The sequence below is a fragment of the Porites lutea genome, chromosome 5 (genome assembly GCF_958299795.1).
Source record: "Porites lutea chromosome 5, jaPorLute2.1, whole genome shotgun sequence".
Classification (NCBI taxonomy): domain Eukaryota; kingdom Metazoa; phylum Cnidaria; class Anthozoa; order Scleractinia; family Poritidae; genus Porites; species Porites lutea.
In genome coordinates, this window is record NC_133205.1 from 19761027 (window position 1) to 19785470 (window position 24444).

General features: G+C 38.7%; 1 protein-coding gene across 1 annotated transcript; it reads right to left on the bottom strand.

The window, feature by feature from the left end:
* Positions 1–2799: 2799 nt before the first annotated feature.
* LOC140938044 (SUN domain-containing ossification factor-like) lies at positions 2800–15485 on the bottom strand. The gene is given in 8 exon segments (XM_073387588.1): positions 2800–3825; positions 6907–7019; positions 7464–7767; positions 9359–9446; positions 10998–13063; positions 13658–14258; positions 14428–14783; positions 15468–15485. Coding segments are annotated over 8 exon segments (4101 nt in total). The 3' UTR covers positions 2800–3270.
* Between the last annotated feature and the right edge of the window lie 8959 nt (positions 15486–24444).

Here is a 24444-nt window from a genome sequence, read left to right on the forward strand (position 1 = left end):
TTTCTGTAGGGGCTCTATGGTTTAATTTTTTTTCTTTAGATTATTATAGGGGTCTCGGGAGGACTCCAATATAAAGGAAATGCTTGACGGATAAGTAATTTAATAATTGCAGTTGCACCGTCTGCAACACCAAGAAACTATACCCATAAACTGAACACCGTTGTTTTCATCTTCACTGTTTGCCAGTATTCATAACCAGTCTCCTCAGTTACGATCACAAACGGCAGCCAAAGTAGAACACTCTCTAACTCATTATGACAACGTCTTTTCGTAGTAGATATTTCTTTACCCACAACCCTAAAGCTACAGGCAAACGGACGCAACAACTTCCAACAATGTTAAACAATGTTGCGAGTTATTGGCCAACACGGTTACGTCCGTTTGCAGGGGGTTAAGTGATACATTTATAGTTAAAAATATTGGCTTTTTGTCTTGCACAGTCAAAGTGAGACCACAAACTGTAATGTCTACGTCTAAGAGAGACGAGCAACCCCGTCATTTTCACATTGGAATTCCCTTGCCCACCAAGGAACAGGACAGAGATGACGAGCGCAATTAATGTTTAATGGGTTGTTAAAATAAGATACCTAATAATTTTTTAATTTCATTTGAAAGACATCGAGAAAATACTGAATAGCACTGGTAATATAACAATTGTAGGGACTAAAATCGGTTCATCCTCTACAAATGACTATTAAGTTGTTAGTAGTTCGGATTGCTTCTTTTACTTTTTTAGTCTGTCCACACTATACTGGAAATAGATTTTCGTGTCGACATGAAAATGTATCCGGCAGTTTGAACGACAACCGTATAGAACTGGAACAAGTCGTCCACACGTATCGAACATCGCACCAGAGCGGTCGGTTGGCCGAGAGGCCAGTTTTGTGAACTAAATCCCAGTGCTCTCTCCTAAAAATAAACTTTCATATCAGGTGGGTCCCAGCCTATGCTCGCTTCTACTCATTTCACTTGAAAACATGTTCACACTGCGACGAAAAGTGGCAGAAACCTATCCCGGTGATATGTGACGATCCACTTTTCAAGATCGGCGGTGGCGTAACGCAGTTTCGCTCCTTAACAGAAATAGCCGGAAAATTACTGTTCTTTTATGTGAACTGACAAAAGCAAAATCCGCTATTCTTTTCAGCGTCGGTGCGAGGGCTATCAGGTATAGTGTGGCTGATCATAGCCTTCAGAGTTCCTCAGACGCCAGATATTAACCTACCAAATAATTCCGTGGCTACAATTCAATGTTACAAACGTTTCAATCGGTTAGGTTAGATTACAACATTGCCACTCGCTATAAACATGTCATGTCATGTCATGTTGGAGAAACGAACTATTGACTCAAAAATGTGTGATCAGGAGTAAGGTGATAAAAGGCACTTCGGTTCACCATAACAATATTGCGACAGTAGAAAAAATTATTGTAGAGACCTTTGCTGGTGTTGAATAATAATTATAGTGATTATAGTTTAGATTTTTGTGTTCTTTCAAATAGTGTCATTAGCAGATCACTTGGGAAACCCACGTCTGGGTATGAAAAGTGAAGATTCGGATTATCAGGGCAGTTCGGAGAAAATAACATTCCATTTCCGACCAATGCTGCCAATACAATAAGCAATGCAGGAACCTTTGTTACAATTTCTACAGCTAAGGTCTGGTTTGGAAGTCAGTATATATAGCACACTATTCTCTACAGGCACACAATCAGGGTCAGAGACGGGAAAGAAGTTATCCACCTCGGCGTTCATCCGATACCCACCCTCGATCTGCATAATTTATATAATTCTTTTACTTAATGGCTCATACGCCAGGAACGAAGTCAGCACCAGCAAGAACGTTTCAATGGTCAATTTATACAACTATACATTTATTCATTTAATACATATTGCGTATTTACATAATAATATTGCTTCATTTTATAATGATAATAATAAATTATTGAATGGCAGGAGTAAGATAAAATATTGTAGGGGCTTCGGTATGAATGGGGTCACTGATATATCGTGCTATTATTCCAACTCATAGCCAGGCCAAGAAAACCAGAAGAAACGAAAGTCATCACCCTTCTTCCTCGTGTTCTCAGGACATGACGTCAATGGATATATCGACAGTGGCCTATTTCATAAACGAATGTCCAGCTTTTGTCAGTTTCTATATATTTTATGTCATTCTTTAAAATAAATTAACGGCTTTTAAACTTTATCTGAGTTTGTGGTCATTTCTGAGTGATACGCTGAGAATCTCGAGAAAAGCAATCTCCCTGTTCCCCACAGGACAGGCTATTCAGCCTAATGATTCAAATTAGAGGAAAAGGGAGACCATTATGTTGTATCTTTGTGTGCTAAGGGGTTAATCCGAATTACACATGTGCTAGATCACATGCCTTACATGTCGCAAAAGGCAAAACAGGTAGTGCAAGATCTTTTTCTCGTACCAGCTAACTGATAAATAACCAATTGTCTAGTCTGTGTATACAGCAACCCCTTAGGAGTTTTCCTCAGGAGGGCTATTTTGAATGGACCGCCACAATCATAATTGGACTGGAGAGCGAACTGAGTGAGACAATTTAAGCATGAGTCAAAAACGAGGGTTGTAAATGAGCCGGCCACTTGGGCTCTCTAAGAAAGGGCATGACAGATTTCGGAAAATATATTGGAAGTTGGTGCGACAATAAAAATGCTTGTGGAAGATGTGAAACGTCGAACGCTTGGCAAAATTCTTGAAACAAGACAACCTCTCTGACAATGACTCCTAAAACAAGCAAAACGACCCGTTCTATTTATTCTTCCTTTTTATATCTGCCTTAGGATAACAATATTCTAATCTTAGTAATATTCTACTTCACCATAACCGTAAGTGGAACAACTTGACCACCATATTTTTGGCAAGACCGCAGCAGTCTTTATAGGGCAAATTACGTTTTTTTAAGTAAACGACAGAACTATGCGCCTTAAAATACAAGAATTTACAGTAGTTCTGTAAAAGCAACCAAGGATTTGCCAAGAAGAATAAAGCTGCGACTGGATTTGGGAGTTCTCGTCAAGTATGTCCACAACATTTAACAAAGATATTTTTGTACTTGTATACCAATTACGAGCCATTCGTTGTAAACCAAGAAAGGTTCAATAACTTTGACGGTTCTCCACAAAGTATTTTTCTACCAGCACCCCCGAAAACCAAACGAATTCATACTCCAGTGATCCTTAAAAACGGACCTTCAATTCCATGGAGTGAGGAATGCGTGAGGTTCTCGAGGGGCCTTAGTTATGCCAACTGAGAATCTAATACGCCATATTTCCCATATTTCACGGGACCAGGAAAAATGTTCTTTGCGGGGTCTTTCTTAGGGTAATAACAATCTGGTGGGCGCTTCAACATCACGCCAAACTCGGACGAAAGGGTCGGTGCTGGTGGTGGTGGTGCAGGTTTTTGAATTGATGTATTCTCTGGAACTAACTCAAGACTCTTTGCTCGGGATAAACCCGGATTATTTGGTCTCGGCGAGCTTTTGCTCGCTTGGCTGAGTTCGCTTCTTGCGGATATATTGGGATCACTATGGACAGTGGAGGGTTTTGATTGTTTCCATGGATTGTGAAGGCCACCAAAGAACCCACGAGCACTCGAGAAAAGCAGCCCAGCTGTACGACTGACAACTCTTGCTGACCTAGGTGCGTCAGCACTAGAATGACTTTCAGGGGAAGGCTCGGGTCCGTTGGACGTTTCATAGCTAGGACTGTCAGGCAGAAGTTCAGGTGTACTGGACCCTTTACGCTTGCGATGACGTTTCTTCTTACTCTCACTGGTATTGAAGGTATTACCCTACAAGAAATAGAGTACTACAGTTAGTAATCATTTCTAGATTTAGAGTGTTTCTCAATAGTGACCGTTAGATTCTAAGACGACGACGACTACAAGGAAGAGATTTTGTCAATGGCAAGAAGTGCGAGGCGTGAGCCAACATCATTTTGGCGGGAAAACGTGACAGCCGTGGTCATTCTACTACGCGTTTTAACGAGAATGTCATGGAGGCGGAAATAAGTTGTCAAATGTTAGAAGTTTTATCATTCTGCGATCGGGAGAGGGCTCAAACTCCTTCAATAAAAATAACCGTTCTAACTTTTCTAGTAAAAAAGTGCAATAAAACTTTTCGGGATTACTATTTTCTGAGAAGAGGCAAAAAAAGCTCTGAGTCGTCCATACTCACAAATCTAAAGGTCTCTATTTTAGAATTGCTCCCTGCGAAAGAAATTCGAGCTTGATCAAAGTGGTGCAATATTTGTCGTGTGAGGAAGCAGCATGAAATCAGAGACAAGAAATCCTACTATCCTGTAAATACAGCCTACTCACATCGCTCCACGCCGTCCGGTCGGGACATTTATTAGGGAGTTTAAGATACGGCGACTACGGACTACGACTACGGTTAAACATGCTATTGCGCTTGATCAAAACCACGTGACTGTTCATTTTTCCCGCGTAGTCTTGCGGCTACGGTGAGTTGTTGAGCTGTTCCGCGTAGTCGGGACTACGGAGAACATTTTGCTCGTATTTTGCCGTCTCGGTAATTCAAGAATCTCTTCTTTTCGTAAAAAAGTTTTCAACTCACCTGCTGAAGAGGGAAGCGAAATATGTAAGTTGTGTCTAATTTCTGCTCAGATTTACGCTTTTAATCCACTGTTGTGACTACATTTTTATCTAGCTAAGCTCATATTTAAATAAGCTAAGAGACCGGTCATTATTTATGTGGGGGGTGGGGGGGGGGATTTTTTTGTTTTAGCATGAAAGGAAAAACGTGACCCACCCCTTTAAGCTCATTAGTTAATTCTTGACCCACCCCCATATAACTTTATATAAGAGGTGACCCACCCCCAACCCCCTTCAGTCTATACCTCTATAAGGAGTTCCTGTTCACTGAACGAAATCAGCATATCTTGTGGACCAGTGTCCTACTCTGCGGCCACTTCTTGTTGATGTGCCTTTTTGTATTGTTACAGTATGACAGTCATCGTCTGATTCACTTTCGCTTTCACTTTCACTTTCATCACACAAAACAAGGTCATTGTCACTGTCACTCTCATCACTGTCCTCACCAACACTGGCGCTTGAAGGAAATGTAGATTCCTCTGAAGTTTCATAGTAGTGTACTGTAATTCGCTGGATTTTGTCAATTTTCTTTCCGTTCTTGCTAAGTTTATTATGCTCAATGTATTTGTCCAACTCGGGGACTTTCAGAGTGTCAAGCTCCCCCTTCTCTACGAGTGTTTTCCAGTCATAGCAACGTACATCTTTTAAGGCTCGAACTTGCTTTTCTTTTCTTCGCTCTTGCTTATGGATCTCATTGACACTTTGCAGCTGCGACAAGTGCTCAATGTAATTCTTCACCAGTTTTTCGTCTACAACGAACTTGGAGGAAAATTCTGTGATAGCATCCGATGCATTAATTGACAACTTCCCTTGCTCGAAGAGCTTCTTAATATTTGACCGTGGCTGCCAATCATCGGGATTGTGACATGTGACATCCAGTTGTGTTATATTTTATGTCCAGCATTGCATTAGAATTTATTTAGATCTTCCACATGAATTGTAGTGAGTGTGATTCTTTACAAAACACACCATGACCCACCCCTTTTCTCTAAAAAAAAAATAGGCCTAGCCCACCCCATGATCCCCCCCCCCCCCCCCCCCACATAAATAATGACCGGTCCCTAAGCTGTTTATACGCAGAATTCAGATTGACGGCCGAGGAGAAGAGAAATCATGCAGGTAATTTACTTTTTCTTCTTACTTGAAAAGTTTCAATGTTTGTTCGAACTGATTAGTGTGTCTTTCTACTTGTGTAACCTTTGTTTATGCGAGTTTTTGTATCGCATTTGCTGAATGAAAATGACGTAAACATCTTCGAGACAATCGAAACTCGGCATTTCAATACTTCAAACAGATCAGTCCGTCGGAGAATCTAATAAATGAGCTATTATACTATTTCTGTCTATTTCTTTAGTATTGGACATAAGTATTCATGGGCGAAAAAAATAAAACCTGTGTAACCAAAACTTTGTTCACCAATTTCACCCGACGTAATTGCGTCCTTCAAATATGGAAGAATTTGTTCATTGATCTAAAGATAAGATCACATGCAAAACTGACTTGCATTTTTGTGAACTGTGATGAAAACAAGAAAATCTTTGCGTGTTGTTTCCCTCTCCGCCTCTTCTCTCGTAGTCTACTGTCTGTAGTGCAATCTTAACGTTCTATATTTGCACGACTCAACCCAGTGCTACAAACAAAAGACAACGCTCGTCCAGCCGTAGTTCGTAGGGAGCTTTAGCAACGACGACGGCGACGGCAAACAGGACGTCAAAAAAGCAATAGGTTTATTACGCAAAACAACAACTTTGCACGTATCACGCTTTTTTGTACATTTCTTTACCGTCCTTGCACGACTACGACGTGAAAATGCCTAATTGCAAGTTTTATGGAGGACGTGAACAAGCGACGACGAATCTCTTTTTCTCTCTCTAAACTTGAGTGCGGTCCTCAAGAAAATCAACTCGGGGATAATTCGCCTAAACTTGCCATTTTCAGCAAATTGGAGTAAACGCGACAAAGATTGAAAAAACGGGAATTCATTTTAAAACTGACGTTTTCCCTGCAGTTGCCGTCGTCGATGTTAAAGCTCCCTATTTCCTAGCGACGGAGAGCGACGAGAGGCGGCTGTATTTGCAATGGAACAGTATACAACCTATTCTTTCCCCTTCTGGAAATAAACAGAACTGGCGAATGACAATTCGAGCTTACTCTAGAAACCTTCTAGTGGACTAACATTTAACATTTAAATTCAAACATCAAGGATTAGCTTTCACCATTCAATTATAAAATACACAACTGCATTGTGTGAAAACCTACCTTTACTAATTTGCTGTCATGGTGATCTGTATCAGTGCCGCCTCCGATACTCTCCGGTTCCGCCATCTTGACAAAACTGAAAAGAAGCTGTTCTTTTCCACTTAACCTAGGAACTAAAATAAAAAACAAATAAATAACTAAAAAAATAAATACGTTTGTACACTGTAAACATTGACCGACAATAGATGTTTCAGTAACTTGCAATGTGGTGGTAAAAATGAACAAATGAATGAACAAAATATATTGCTTCGATATCACAAATAAAGGGTTCTGAAAACCTCTTGTTGCATAAATGCGTTCTGAAGTATAATTGGTATGAAAATAATATTCATTGTCATGCAGATTAAACTCATTTTCACGAGAAAACAATGTCACTTAGCCTCGTTTTGAAAATGAGATTTTTTGGAACTCAGAAATAGCAAACTAAAAAGTAATCCAAGTTGATATTTTTAACTACTAAGCAGAACGTAAGGAGGTATGTGGGGAGACACTTCATGTTGATATCACGTTGATAAAATGCCAGATGAATATTCCTAGAGCACGAACGTAGTACTCACCTTCAGACAAGACAGTGGCTTTGCTGCGTTTGCTTTCTTCAATTGCAAGTCGAGGGGGGCCATGACCGTTCATAAGGTGCACTGACCTCCCGGGTGAGTTAGAAGTCACCTGATTATTGTTTCTCTTTGCAAACAGGACAAACAGAAGAAGAATTAAGACAATTTCAATGCAAAGACCGATAACACGGCGCTCCATCACTTCCTTATTGAGTGGATCCATACGGGCTTTCATATCAGCAACTGCGTTGGTCAGGTTATCCAGCTTTGATTGTAGTTTAGTGATCTGTTCCTTTTGGTTGTTGATCTGTAGAAGGAATGAATAAAGTTTACATTTAAAAAGAAGTAACATTGGCTCGATTAATATGTGCATGTAAACAAGGCATTTGCACAGGAAATCGTCTACACTGTAGAACGTATACCAAACGAGGCGCTTGATGGAACGTGGCGAACGCCATCAAACGTAAATGGTTGTGCTAAAGGTTCTACCATCATTAGACCAATGTTGACGTTATCTTCAAGTGACGGGCCAATAGAGAGCATCTGGGTGGGAGTAAGTTTGAAACTGTCTTTCACAGCAGTTAAAGGAGCTGTGTCAGGAAATTCCGCCGAAGTAGGAAATTACAAAATGCCCGTTAAATTAAGAGAAACATAAAAATAACCACTTAAAACATAAAAGGAAGGTTAAAATAACACAACGGAAACAACAAATGCCACGGATGGGCAAAACTGAAGAAGATTGAAACGTATTGAAATTAGGGTTTTTGAAAACTGTTCAGCCTAACACTTTTTCAAAGTTGATCCCTGCTGCTTGCAACTTTAAAAATAATACTCGGGAGACATTTGTTTGTCTCGGATCTCTGATTTTGTCATTTACATTTAATTTCTTTGCCTACTTTAAGTTCCACAGCGATTGAGGGTGAGTAATTGGCAAAATTAATCAAAATGAACTGGACTGCCGTGACAAAGCCCCTTTAATTCATCCAACTCGAGCTTATTCCATAGCTTTAATTCGTTGAGCACTTGAGATCGTTGACAAGGAGCACGCTCAGTCGAAATCCGTGTGTTGCAAAGTAGGGCATCCACGCCAAGTTATTTTTATTGTACTAATCTTGTCCAATCTCAAACGGATAATTTTTAAGAGGATGATAAACAAAATTCCTGTGAACGTTCATTTTTGAAAATTGAGGGGTAGAAAATGCGCGGAAGAGTAAACACCAGCTAATAAGACCCTTCATTATTTGAGGCCTGGCAAACAAGGCTCTTTTATTTTGGGGTAGTTATTGGTAATTTAGGCTAAGAACATTCTTTATTAGGTTCTTCACTTCTATGAAGAAGATATAGTTGTTGACTACCAGAAAAATGAAGAAACCTGAGAGTTTGGTCCTTAAATATACAGTGTTTATTCACAACTGTACATTGCAAAACTTCATGCAAGGTTCAAGAAGACAATTACAATCTGTACTTTTTATAAACTTTTTTTCGTTGTAGGAATTACAGTAATACGTCTATCTGTAATTACAGTTTGGTGTGAGGATCTTCTTCAAATATCACTTGGCAATCTCGAAGCCAAACTCCTTGGTCAAAATGTTTATCTTTATTTACAGTATTTACCTGTAAGACACATACAAGAACCTGCTTGATTTGGCTTGGCTAAACAGGTTCTATCATTTTTGGGTATTAAAATGCCAAATTTCTGCCAGCAGGTCCTTAATCCACAGGTTCTTATTAGCGGGTGTTTTGCTGTATTTTGTGAAGGTTCAACTTCCTCAGATTATTCTTAAGCTAAAAACATGTCGTGTAGGCAACACTCGCTTCGACAAAGATTAGAGTTACTGATTGCTTCGTAATTCTAACCATTTTTTCCCAGCACTAGGAATTATAAAGATTATACATACAATAGTTTCTGCCTTCTTGGTAGCATTGGTCAACAGGGCAACTTTCTTAGCTGAGTTCTTCTGTAATTCTTCCACTGACTTGCGGTATCTGTGACCGGAAATAAGGCAACTCTTGTTAGCATCATAAAGTATCAACTTTGTTTCTCTTGATAAGATCAAAACCAGACAAACACAACGTGCATTCTAACAAGAAAAGACACAAGGCACATGCTGCAGTTCTGAAGATTTAAACCTGTTTACCTTCCCCCCCCCAGAAAAAAAAAGAGGGCGGGGGCGGGGGGGGGGGAGGAGGAGAATCTTCACAATGACCTTAAACATAAGCCTGAATTTCAGACAACTATTTTGAGACGTTTTTGCTCCCTCAGTAACGTCTGAATTTCAGCCTACATAAACATAACTTCTCTGAAGAAGGAACAGATACAAAGTTATAGGATTGTCCCTAGCATTTTCTCTGAGCACTCTAAACTACTTTTACTTCAATCTGGTCATGTACAATGGTTTTAGAGCCCAGCTACAACTGTGAGCCAAAACAGTTGATACAAATTGAAAAAGACCTACTTTTTCCCGTCATTCGGACTAAAATGAAACCCCTCGCTTAAATGAATTGCCTTACTCCCCCTTACTCTCTTCCAACGATTTTTCGAGTAATACCAGGGCCCGGTTCCTCGAAAGATGGTTACGTTTAACCCTGGATTAAGCCTAGTTTTAAGGAAGGTTTTCTTGTCTCAGGACATGCAACTCAAGCTAAAAAAATACTGTTAAACCTTTACCCCGAAACACGAAAGGTTACTCTAAGCAATACGTAGGAAGGTAAATTACAAACACGGAACAAAATTATAATCCTGGATAAGCGCTAATCGACCTTTCAGGAACTGGGCCCAGGGCCGGATTGTTCAAAACTGGGTTAAGATAACCTAGGGTTAGTGCGAAATAAGAATTCAGATATGAAAGCTTAAAAAGTAAATTCAGTTTAATTCTTTTTGTCAACAAGTTGATGATTGGATGGTCTTAAAAACAACAGAGCAAATTATCTGAGAAAATGCTTTTGAAAAAAGAAAAAGAAACCTGGGTTAAATTTAACCCTGGGTTAAGCGCTAATTGGCCTTCGAACAACTGGGCCCAGAATTATAATTATACACTTGTTTAAGGGCCAAACCACTGTTGAATAGGGGAGAGGTTGGGGTAATTTTAACTGATGTTTAGAGGAGATGGTAATATGGCGCGTAATTCTAAAAATTAACAGATGGAACCATCTGAAGAGTTTTGTCTATCAGGTTGTACATGTAGCTTTAGCCTGGGACCAGGCTCCGTAGTGGAGGAAAAGGTGAAAAAGGGTGCGAAACAGCCAAAAAAAAAAAATAATAAGACAAGAAAAGAAAAAACAAACAAAGACAACAACAACTACAACTACAACAAAATCCATGGACTGGGGTGTGGGAAAGGGCAGCAGAAAAAAAGAATTCCCGTCCCCAGCTTCCCACTTTTTTGTCATTTCCGCCCCTTCATTTGCTGTATTTTTTTTTTCGCCTTTTCCTTTTTGCAGCTGAAGCCTGGGCCCACACAAGTAAAGCTTTAAAGAGAACATGGTGCTGTAACCACTTGTATCAACAAGGGATTGAAGAGATTTTGTAAAAGTTACCTCTGATGCAGCTGTTCCATATACAGGGTGCTCATGTTCAAATTCTGTTCCAGAACCTTGATCTTGTTACTAAGACGGACAAATATGGATTCCTTCTGCCCTCCTGACCCAACCCCTGACGATGCTCCAGCTGGAGAAGAAACAGCGGCTTGTTGGGCTTTGCTGAGGATTGAAGTATCAAGAGTAGCTTCTGCTGACAATGCTGCAGTTGAAAACTCATGGCTAGGCAAGCTTGTGTCTCCAATAACAGGAGGAGCTGGCAATGGAAGAACAGGGTCTGAAGTGTCAGTAATGTCAATACCAGGAGGAATGGTAGGCTGAATAACCGGATCCACATTTTCAGATTCCAACATTTTGGATGCCGATTTTGTGCTCTCAATACCTGGCTCCTGGTTGTCCAAATCTGGTTTCAATCCCTCACCTTCTGTTCTAACTGGCTCTAAATTTATACTTGAAAAATCAGTTGCTTTAGTTGATTCTGACGCTTCAATGGCACTATGTATAGGCGCTTTTTCTAAATATACCTCTTCAGGTAATTGAGCAGTACCCTCTCGTCCATCTTTGTCAGTGAGTTTTGTCTCCAAGACGTCAATATCTGGAGAAGATTGAGATATAATGTGAATTGAATTTGGCCCTTTGCATTCCGATCGTGTAGCTTCGGTTTTATCTTTACCCTTGCTACCGTTTAATTCATCAGTAACAGTTACATTGTCTTCTATTTTCTCTTCATCTTTGGAACTTATATCCTTCGCATTCATAGGTAATGGCTGCTGAGAAGTGCCTTTTGTCACAGAGTGTGCCTGTTCACTTCCTAACACAGTTGACGGTCTGTCAGGAATGCTTTGTACAGGTTGTTTATTTAACTCCTGCTGATCGTGTAACTTGGATTCACCTTGTGGAACATCATCAAAAGAATCCTTAATTACTGGCACTTGGGAACTTTTAAGTACCACAGACGAAGAAGCCAGCAGAGTGGCATTTAAAGGTAAGGACGTAACAACTGACACTTCTGCTAATGAGGGGGTTTTGTCATCAGTTTCCCTCTTCTTCTCATCCTCTGACACGAAAATGTTTAGTGACTCGCTAGGCTGCAAAACTCCGGGCGAAGGGTCAACATATTCTGAAACTCCCGATGCGCCTGAGCTAGTAACTTCATTTGACATTTTCAGAACGCTGGAAGACATTTCAGGAATGATAACAGGGAATTCTTGGTCTACGATATTTAATTCCGCACTCTTCTCTTCTGAGTTGTCAGCAGTAGATGGCTCTCCAGCCTCTTCTGCAGGAACTTTCTCTTGGTCTTGACTTTCTTTCTTTTCATAAGATTAACCTTTATCTTTTTCATGAGCTACAATTAACTTTCGCTTGTAATCACCACTCGTGGCTAAATTCATTGATACTGTAAAGTTTTCATTCTTTGAAAACAGTATTCGTCCCACAAAACACCCCAGACTGTAGTGCTCCAATACCTGAGCAAACAACTGGCATGCTGACGGAGCAGGGCTGCATGTACGAGTCTCTCCCTCCTTATCTGCTTTGCTGCAAGGTGGACTATCTTCATGGCTTATATTACCAGACACACATTTTCCTTGTGAAGCATTTCTATCACGACTGTGACCTTGCTTTACTATACAGGCATTGTCACCACTCATTTGTGAATTTTCATTGAGCTCTTCATGACCAACAAGAGTGACAATTTTGCCCTTGCTTTCACCTTGGGATTCCTTCTCAGAAGCAGTCATTTTATTGTCTTGGGCGCCGAGTTTACTATCGTCTCCTTCCTTATCTTGCTTGTTATCATGCCCATTTCCAGTGAATTTCTTGACCAGATTAAAAACAGCATCAGCCGCTCTTTCCAGCAGATTTTGCTCCTTGGGTTGATCTTCAACCTTGGCACTAGGATTAGGAGGTAACACTGGCACATCACTGTCACTGTCACTGTTATCGTTCTCTTCCTGTCCATCTGTTTCATGGTCTTCCAGCTCTTCCATCATGCTGCTGCCGTGCACACGCAGAAGGCTCAGTGGGCAGTAATGCTCTGAGCCAAAGTGACTCAACATCTCAACCTAATTGAATTAAGGACAACACATAAGGTACCTACAGGGTTTATGTAACACTATTTGCAACAATGTGTCTGTTTAAAAAAGCTAAAAATTGCATCGACTGAATTCCAAAAAAAGAAAGAATTTTCTACCTACAAGGTACTTAAAATAAGGGATTTGTTAATAAGACAACCATAAGCGTCATACGTGCAATGTTTTGTTCTTTAAAGCCTTAGACAAAACGAGCAAGATAAATGTGTTGTACACTAAATATGTCGCTCATTAAGCCACAAGAAGGCGAAAAAGGCGCGAAATATGAGTAATATATCTTGTTTTTTAAGCCTTGATGAAAAAAAACAAGTGCGATTAACGTGTAACAGGATTTCAGAAAGTTGCTGAGGACAATAAACCTTCTGGCCACAGCTGTTTAAAACTTGGATAGCACTATCCACCATATAAATCACTATCCAGTAGATAAGTATTAAGGAAACAAGTTATGTTATCCAGTAGATAGTGACATATCGGGTGGATAATGTTATCCATTTTTTAAACAACTGGGGCCTGATGACTAACTTTGGCTTCGGGCAACTTGACAGCAAACTGTTCACAGATTCATACCTTAAAGTACTTGGCATAGATTGGCTCACCTAGTGGAAAAGTTTGTATTGTCCTTTCCTCGCGAGCTTGAAATGTTCCTAACATAGTCCACTCTCTCGTGGGATATCTTTTACTTACATACACCCGAAAGCTTTCAGGAGTGGAAGAGAATAGTTCAAAGTTTGCAATTTGTATGCTTTTGACTTGAGCCAGATCACATAACTCCACAATAAACCACACTTGTGCACTACACGGATTTAACATATACAAGTCTCTATTTTCGACCAAAATACTGTCAACATTAGATGCTTCACTATTGTGATCTAAGATCTTTGCACCACAGTCTACTGAAGCATAATTGCTTTGTTTTCGTTCCTTTAATTTCTTGGGTTTGGGTGCAGCTCCACTTGAGTTCTCAGCACTCTGCTGTTTACTTTTCTCTTCTTCCTCCTGTAAAACTCTTCTTTTAAATTCATCAAATGAAGGCATTTCTTCTTCCTTCAGTTTGGTTTCCTCTTCTGCTGCTTGGTTTAAAGCTGCCGTTATGCTGTCTTCTTCCTCCTTTGGACTTGTTGCTGAAGGTGCAGTAGGCGTGGGCTCACTGCTGATTGGATTTGGAGGGCTGTAATAGTAAACAGATAAAAATTAAAAATTATCCGTAAATAATATAATATATATAAGGTAAATAGAGGAAACTAATGGTGTCTTATTTTCATTCTTTAAATTTACCCTTTCATCTGTTTTTCACCTTGTGGTAGTTTTTAATTCATTGCACTGTAAAGTTTACTTACATGGAGTCTAAAACTGAAGAGAACACCTCTGGCTCTTTTGTTGCTACCACTCCCTCAGAGAAAGTGCCAGCTCTAACATTTTGACTTCCCTGGGATGACTGAATCTGGCTTGGATTACTGGGAGGTATAGGGATTACTGATGAAACCATGTATTCTCTTGGTTGTGAGTATGAGTCACTGCTACTTGCGTGGTTTACGACAGTAATGGACAAATCAGCATCACAGCTTGGGGTAGCTGGAGCCACTGTTGGTGTAACAAGTTCTTCTAGTTCTGATTTGGACAGGAAGACACTTGAGGAGGCTTCTTGTGATGTGGTCGATGAGTCTTCTGATAAAGGCAATTCTTGAGATTCTTTCTGTAACAAACGGAAGAGTGAAATAAATTTTAAAGAGTCCTTAATTATGCCACTTATGTAAAGTCACTCTGCCAAGGCCCCCTTCCTCCCTGTGGAGGAGGAGAGAAATTCTAACCAATAAATTTCTACAAGACAAGAGAGTTGTGAATCACAACACCCATCTATCTGAAGTTCATTTCCCTACAACAGGGCTTAAGTGTGGAATGAAATACTCAGTGCATGTACTTTAATAGACAATGTCACTTTTGAATTTTAAGGCAGCTACATTTCTGTAGCCAGTAGATGGTAATGTACCAGCCAGTTGAACATGTCAGGGCAATTTATCATGTTAACAAGTTAATTTACTAAAACGTGTTAATTGATAAGTCAAGCTTTTATTAATCAATTGGTTGTACGAGCCTTCATTGACAACAGCATTGGTTGTCTTCAATCTTCCAGGCTGTGCAGTTTTAAAGAGTCTGTGGCAGTGCTTTAGAGAGGAGGGTATTCAAAACTACTGTATTTACAGTATACAATTTACATGTACTTTATCAACAAAGCACGTACATTATAAAACCAGACCCAGTAATTGATTTTAAGGTGTTTCAAGGGCTGAAAGGTCAAGTAAAACAGGAAACATTGCTGTTCAACTTGTCACAATCCAATGTGAAATAAGAAGTTAAAAAGTATTGTTGCCCATATTACCAGCTGCACACGCAACATGTTGCCCAACAAATTTCAGTGCAACACCCAAGAGTGAAGGCACTGTATTTGTTCACACAAATAACTTACTTGAGGCCCCAAAATACGAGTTATAAGTCACTCCTTGTAACCAAAATTATCTCTTTTATCAAGCCCCAGTGTGCAATGAAATTTGTGTCTAATAGCCTGCTGCTAGTGGATTGTGCTATTGGGCTAGTGAATTCTGTTCTTAACTTACCTGCTGGGCAGGTAAATTTTTTTGGGGAGTTCAAATTGCAGAAGAACTGTATACAATCCTGCTCATCAAATATTTTTTTTTAAGGCAGTTAATGAGACTCTTAGGCTAGTACGTGCTAGATACAGCTTGCCCAAATGGCAAACTGTAAAGCTGACTTTCTTTACTCCCCGAGTCCTTTACAAATTGGTGGCACATCCCTCATTATCCAAAAATGAATCAAATCCCCCATAAAAAAACTTTGCAGGGTTATTGTTTCCCGTCCGCTAGTATTAACCTTAACACAAGGGTGGCTATACACTGCGAAACTCACTTTTTGAAAGGCCAACATGTGTGAAAAAGACTTGACTTATCACAACGTATATATGTAAGGATTTTCTCAATTAGCTGCAACTTGCAACACTAAGAGTTTTAACATACATGCAAGTGCAAATTTTTTTTTTTTCTGTGACCTGAATTTTCTTTATGGTTATTAAATCTATATTATTTTGTGTGCTTTAATTCATGAGAAAATTTATTTGCATCTTTAATTTCAGGATTTTTTTTAGAAATTGCAAAAAACACAATTGGCAAACTCTAAGATCAGTGAAATTTAGAACCAATAAGGTATATACATGTATTTAATACTTCTGCCCCAGTATCTGGGTACAAGAGGAACAAGAAGTTGTCCTTTGGGCAAGCAGCTCTCAATGATTTAGTTGGAATTTGGTTCAACTTGCCTGGATCTATCCCCATCAGGCAAGTTAGCTTTACAAGTTACTTGCCAAGCAACAAAATCTAGTCATCCTTGAATACCAGACAGGACTTTTTTCGAGCCCTGAAATAGTGACCTTTTTCTTTGTTTGTCTACAAATCTACATGACCAAAACTAGATGATGTCTTGCAGTTTGTGTTAAGCATGGCTCCCAATGATTGCACCCACTGCTATAAAAAGTTAAACAAGCTGAACAATCATAAGAAATAATATTGTAGTCATTTTAATCAGGGCTTCTGATAGGTTGCGGAGAAAAAGGTCAAATTTTGCGGAAAATCAGCTGATTTTGCAGGATTTTTGTGGGAATTTTCAAGGTAAACTTCACTGAGCAACAATCAATAAAATATGGCCGATTTGAGAGAATTCGCTAAAAATTGATCGGTTTTGGGATTATCTGACCAGAATGTTTTACATTTTTTTTAAAAAGAGATAATCATTTGCTCTTTCAACAACTATAACATCGAGAAATGAGCCTACGGCAAAGCTTTTTATATCATGGCTAGTGCCCAGTTTTTTGCAACATAATTTACGCCTGGTGGTTTGGGATGTTGTTCGCTCGTTTCAAGATAAATTCGCAAGTTTGCGGCAATTGAACAGCACCAATAGCTGAGATAAGTTCCAAATATGTTGCCGTATCTTGTGTGTTTTTGTGAATTTCGAGGGATTTTGTGGATTTACCTGAATTTCACGGTTCAGCGACCACGCAAAATAATCATAAGCCCTGCATAATTTATTATCGAAACCCCCTCTACATAAGAATGTGATCAGTGATTGTTGTTGCAATAACCACTGTGACGGCTATAAGATGCCGTCTATAAGATGCAGTGGATAGGATATTTTCATACACTTTAATTTCAGCGATCTTTATTAGTGATTGTAGTTGATTGCAGTAATTAGGCTTTTTTGGTCTTTTAATCTACACCACATGTATCAGAGTTTTGCCAAATAATTATTTTACAATTCATGTTCCTTATTCACCAGTAAAATTCACTAGCAAAGGACACAGGTACATGTCAAAATCACTCAAAAGATATCATAAAATGCCTTGAATAATGAATAAATTGGTTAATTATTTTAATAAAAATATTGTCTTACTCAAGAAATAAAGGTTTTGAGCCAATATCCATGGAATTAACCAGGACTAGCAAATAACTCTAAATTAAAATGCAAATCCAACACAGTATAGACAAGATTAACAAAGCAACCTTCACAGGCAAAATTTGTTGAGTTTTACTTTAACTGTCTACCATACAATTAAAATAATAATTTCAATAATTTTCAAGTCGCACCCATGAGGGTTACCCCTAGCAGCGAGTCATCTGACCCACATATTTATATGCATACACTTGAGAGAGACGTAGAAGATAAAAGGTTCTCCTTTATGAAAACAAGAAGATGGCAGAGCTTGAACCCAGATCAACAGATCTGAAGTTACAGGTGTCAACTACTTGGCTAGCAAACCTCCACTGCGGTACAGTACTTGAGAACAGAAAATTGTAAATTAACAGAAAGTTTTTGAGAATGAACTACAGTAATCATTGAAACTACTGAAGGTGGTAATATTTGAACAGAAATTTGAGGTTATTTAACATGTATAACAAAATTCATTACAAGTCTCAAAAACAACAAAAACAACTAAGATAGAAAGAGCTCTGAAGAGTACTCGAGTTAAGTTAAGACGAACTGAAGTAAACACAGCAAGAAGCTGCTACTAACTATTACATGAACATGTAAACAAGTTAGCTAGTGCTAGGCACATTTTAAAACATAATTTATGAATTACAAATGCCAGAAAAAGAAACAAAAATATAACCAACTGGTAAACATCATTTCAACAAACATCATTTCAACAAGGTACATGTCCAATGAATACTTGTACCTCGCTGAGCTTGCTGAGCCTGGGTGTCATGGCGACCGGACGCGACTTCTGAGCTCCGCAACAAAAATGGCTTCCTCCTCAGAACCGCTCACTGTCAACAACATTCGAAAGATCTGGAAGACAGAATTCCTTCCCAACATCAAGAAAGAAATCAGAAATAAACTGAAGACTGAAATTGAAAAGGTAAACTGCCTGATAACTAATCTGTCAAAGCGTTTCGACTCGATTGAGTCGTCACAGCAATTGATCAGCTATAAATATGATTCCATTTTAAAGTCAGTGCAGTCAACCAAGAAACAGATAAACAATCTTAACAACTGGTGCGAAGCTCAAGACAACAAAATCAACCATCTTAATGGCTCAGTCTACAATGCCGAAGCAGCCATAGACTCCATCCAAGCAGGACTTTTCGATAGCACACCGATTGCCCGATACTAAGGGTAAGAAGGACAGATTCATTGTCAAATTCGAGACAAATTCTACAAGTCACGCAAGCACCTTGGCAGGAAAAAAGCAAGCATGCTTCCATTCGTGGCTTGTGAGATGGGGAAAAGCATTCACCAAGACTCTGCTATGTGCATTAATGAATCCCTAACCCAGTATGGCAGTGAACTCTTTGGAAGGGTAAACAAATTCAAGAAGGAAAACAAGTACAAATTCCTATGGATGAATAATGGTAAGATCTATCTACGTAAACATGAAACCTCACAGACATTAATTTACATTTACAACATTTGAAGAATTCGAAGACTTCATTTCTCCATCACAATGAAACTTTAATATCTGGTTAATACTCCTTGTAGTAACTTAGTAGTTATTTAATAATGGCTTCTTCAAATGTTTGGATTCCCCCATTTAATGATTTCCCAGGTAAAAAGGCAGGCGGGATTCAGGTGGGATGAAAGAGAATTTAGATTTGTACTCGGTTCTGGTAATGTCAGTGACTTCATCAACTCTGGTGTTGATTTGTACAAAATCCTTCCAAATCCTGACAAGTTCGATGAATCTGACCCTGATTTAATGTTGTCAACCTCTAGCTCTGAGCACTATTCCATAACTGATGCTAATAACCTTTTAGCTGATGTAGATAACGATTCCATTTTTCTCTTTCATTGTTATATTAGAAGTCTAGCAAAAAACTTCGAGCTCTTACACGACCTTTTATATATATTATTGCTTTGATAATATACCTGATGTAATTGCTGTAACTGAAACTAGAATTAATTGTAACTCATCAGCAAACATAGATCTTCCTAACTACAAATTTTGCAGTTCTGATTCTAAAACAGTGGCTGGTGTATTGGTATTTACATCTCATCCTCCCCAAATACAATTCATAGGTCAGATTTAAGCTTTAAATCTGTTGAGGCAGAATCCTGCTGGATTGAAATCTTACAGGAACACAAACCTAGCATTATTGTGGGATGTATACAGGCACCCCTCGTCTAATCTTGATAATTTTATATCTCAACTGGAAAACCTCGTCAGTCCTTGGAACCAGTCCAAGCATCAGGTCTTTATCCTAGGGGACATGAATATTGACTTTCTAAGAGTAGGTACGTACACATTCCAAAACTGAAGACGACCTTTATATGCTATACAGTAGTAACCTCCTCCCAGTCATAACCAAACCTACTAGGATCACAAGCCATACCGCAACTCTTATTGATCATACTTGCACAAATGCCTCTACTGACCAAATCATACCTGGTATTGTAACCACGGACATATCAGACCACCTGCCCACTTTCTGTTTCATTAGAAGACAGATAACAAGGCTAAATTATAAAACCAAAGAGATTCTTCAGGGACTATTCAGTTTTGACTCTAAGACCTATCTGAATGACATAAAGTCAGTTGACTGGAGTAGCATCCTAAATGACCCAACCGACATCCACACTAAAGCCAGCAACTTTGTCAATAAACATGCGCCAATTAAACGCATACCCCGCAGCCGTCTGAAACAAAAGATTCACAAACAATGGATAACAGATACCTTATTAAATTCTATGAGAAACAAGCAGAAAATGTATCGCATGCACTTTCTTTCTAAAGATCTAGACAAGGTAGCTTACTATAAAAAATACTCAAATACTCTGAATAAGCTGAAATGGACCTGTAAGTCATCCTGCTATACGCAGCAATTTGAATTAAATACGAACAACCTAAAAAATATATGGAAGTTAATTGGCACCATTATAAACAGGAAACCTAAAGGGCACACTGTACCAGCAAAGTTACACTACAATGGAAAAACCTACACTGAAAAACATGACATTGTCAATCAGTTCAATGAGTACTTTATAAATATTGGTCCAAATTTGGCATCTACAACTCACTCAAGTATAAAACCTGATGCTTTCCTCCAAGCAACTCATAGTTCTAGTGTTTTTCTTTCCCTGGTGGATTCAGCGCAAGTTGAGCTAGCACTATCTGACATCGATAGGCACAAAGCCACTATAGATATTCCTAACTATCTAATCAAGATTGCCAGCAATCTGCTTTCAACTCCCCTCACAAGGTTATTTCATGAATCAATTGAATCAGGTATTGTCCCAGATATTTTCAAGATCTCAAAGGTTACCCCAGTCTTTAAGACTGGTGCAGTGACAGACCCTGGCAATTACCCTCCCATTGCTGTCCTCTCTCCGTTTGCTAAAATCCTTGAAAGACTAGTCTACAATCAGCTAAGACATTTCCTAGAAAAGGAAAACATTCTTTTTAAACTCCAATTTGGTTTCAGGAAAAATTATTCTACTGAGCAAGGACCTTGAAAAAACTGTAAATGAGGAATTCAACCATCTTCTTAGCTACTGCTCAGCTAATAAACTTTCTGTAAACTTTAAGAAAACCCACCATATGACAGTCTCCAACCCCCAAAAAACAAATAACTTAAGCTTAATTTACACAATATTGAAGAAAAGAACTACATCAAATACCTAGGTATCTACATTGACAAAAATCTAAATTGGGCTCCCAACATTCAGCACATTAACAGCAAAATATCTAAAAACTTGGGAATCCTTTTCAGATTACACCATTTCTTAACTTTAAACAACCTCAAGCAAATATATTACTCACTTATCTACCACTACCTTCATTATGGAATAATTTATGAGTTGGGGAAACACACACCCAAGTAGATTAACTAAAAGTTCAAACAAAACAAAATAAATGTATACGCTGCATATTTTTTAGCCATAATGGAGAAAGTAGTGCACCCTACCTCAAACTTCTAGATATACTTAACGTAGATAGCATTTTTAAACTCAAAATGTCCTTGCTAGCTCACAAAATCTCACAAAATGAAGCTGGTATCCCTGAAGTGTTTCAAAACTACCTCGTAAAGGTGTCTGATATCCACTCACACAATACCAGATATGCCTCAAATCTTAACTTTCATGTACCACGTGTAAGGTCAAATTACAACAAACACACATTTAAGTTTGCCATAACCAAAACTTGGGAAGAGATTCCTACTAAGATAAAAACACTTAGCTACCATAAGTTCAGAAAAGAATATAAGCGAATTATAGTTAACTCTCAAAGGTAATAATTGTAGTATGACCGTCTCACATAACCTGCCTGCTGGCATAATCGTCCATAGTTGCCATGGCACCAAGTGCATGTTTATTATGTATTTCCAATCATAATATGGTGGTAGTTAGCTTGAAAGCTAAGCTCCTCTGACCACCGTACACTTCTACCCAAGACATTAATTTTTTTTTTCCTGCTTCTTCTAATTTATTAGTGTATTCCTACCTTACTATATTATAATGTAAATATTTTATAAAGTGTGAATAATAAAATTGAAAAAAAAAATTTATACGATCCTGAAGTTTAAGAAGGTTAAGCTTAGCAAACAGAGGACTTGTATGTGCATCGAAATTGGAGAAAGTAATTAAACAGACTGCTTTCCGTTGTATTATTTGAAGTGGTTTAATGTTATGCTCATAAGTGTTGCCCCAAACTATACAAAATCATATCCTTCAATAGCAATGTTGCTAGTTAGATCACGGTTACTTTTTATCTTTGTTTCCGAAAGGCCAATAGCATCGAATGAATGTTGTAAATCTGATAACAGCATCATGGTTAGCAGAAAGACTTCTTATGTTGGAATGAACTGTAGAAAAGAAAGGCACAGATTTGTTCTGAGAAATATCCTCAATGATAAATAGCGTTTATTGCAATTTCCCTTGTGTTTTCATCTTCTGCCTCAAGAATGCCAGAAATTTTTACACACTCACAGCGAGAATACTGTTCTAAATTATTCAACGAAGCTTCGTAGAATTGCAGTTTACTGGCCAGTTTAGCATTTTCGGCTTCTAAACTCGCATTCCTTGCCTCAAGTGAATCAAGTCTTGCTTGTAGAGCCTTGTTCAACTTTTTTGAATAGGTCGTCTAGCCTGGAATGAATCGACTTGAGTTTGCTACCGAGCAGCCACTCAAGATCCTTCAAAGAAGGCTTGTCATTAATTTGATGGCATTTTGCTTGTTACATAAACGGACACACGGAGACACCAAAAAATAAAGAAAAAAAAGGCTGTAAGAATCTGCATTAAGCAGTGAACGGAAGACATATCACATGCAGTAAGCAAAACACATCTGCCATCTTTGCTGATCGCTGACCATGTTGTAAATGTCTTGAATAAAGTATTATTATAAAGACTTGATGTTTCATGTATTTCTGAAGGAGCCTTGCCTATGGTTAGTTTCTCCACTGTCCACTTTCCAACACACTTTCATTTACTATAACTGCTCAAGGAAAATCTTTTGGGGTTAATTTTTAATCTCTAACTAAATCACAAATTGTTCTTGTATTCACCACCCTTTCTTTGAAGTTTGCAGTAGATCTGGTGGCCCTAAGAAGGCTTCACTTTCATGCTTACGTTGCAAGCGTGCGTGACACTGTTAAAGGCAGTTACAGAAATCATCTTAGGTAAGGCCCACTTTAATACCTAGAGTTATTGTTGATCACTGCAAATTTTGGGGTTTTTTAATTCTTTTTATCTTGCAAGCAGATCGGGGGGGGGGGGGGGGGGGTTACTCCAGATTCAAATGACAGCAACAATGGAAGGATTTTTCTGGGTTTGAAATTTTCAATTTCGGGATGCTTTTAGGTGGGAACATTTTGGCACGAATCTTTTCGGGTAGCTTGATTTAAGATGGGACTTTTTGGGTATTCAAAACTAAATGGTTCTATTTTTGTGTTATATCATATAATGCTTTCTGGAAAATTTTTATGGTTCGGAAATTCGGCATGGGATTTTTGGGGGGTTAAATTTTGGTGCAGGGATTTTTTGGTGGTTTTGTTTGAATCCCAAGGGATTTTTTTGGGTTTTGATTTTTGCTCCCATTTGATCATCCCTGTCACTTGATCACTTGAAATCCAGAGTACCCCCTTTCCCACCCTCAGGAAGCAGATCAGGTTCAATTTCATTCATTTCCTGCATGAATTTCTATGGTAGTTCTTGGACAAAAAATGGGCCAAAGGAATAATTATGAAAACATAATAATATTATATTTGCTGCTCCTTGCACCTCCTCTGTACCTTCAACTTTTACTTCCCCCTTCCTTGCCTTAATATCTCCTCCCTGTCAATGAAGCGACTCCCCCCATTTGCAAATTATTATAAGTAACACATTACATTGACACACACTTCCTTGAGCATGCGCTACAATAATAAAATTTTACATTAACTGCTACATGTTATAAAACAATTAGTTCATGCGTCAGCCGTGCATATTTCAAGAGGCTAGAGATGCTCTCGGCTGTGCCTCAAGCAACTCTCACACTCTCTTTTGTGCTCTCTTAACTTCCCGTGCATTCAATATCTCAACACTAATGCATGAACTAGTTGTTAAATGATGGAGATGATCATATACAAGCGAAGTGGTCAGAGATGGAGGTTTGACTGTAATATTCATTTTATGAATGTGTATTCCCAGAAATTCCATACAAATAGAAAAGTTGCAAACAATATCAAATTTAAGATTGATGAAAGTTCAGGAGTTTAAAGCGAAAAACACTTTCACTTTAAATTTCCCGCTTCAAGCATTAATTTACAGCGCAGTGTTTTGTAAAATGCAGACTGCGGACTATTGTTTTTAGG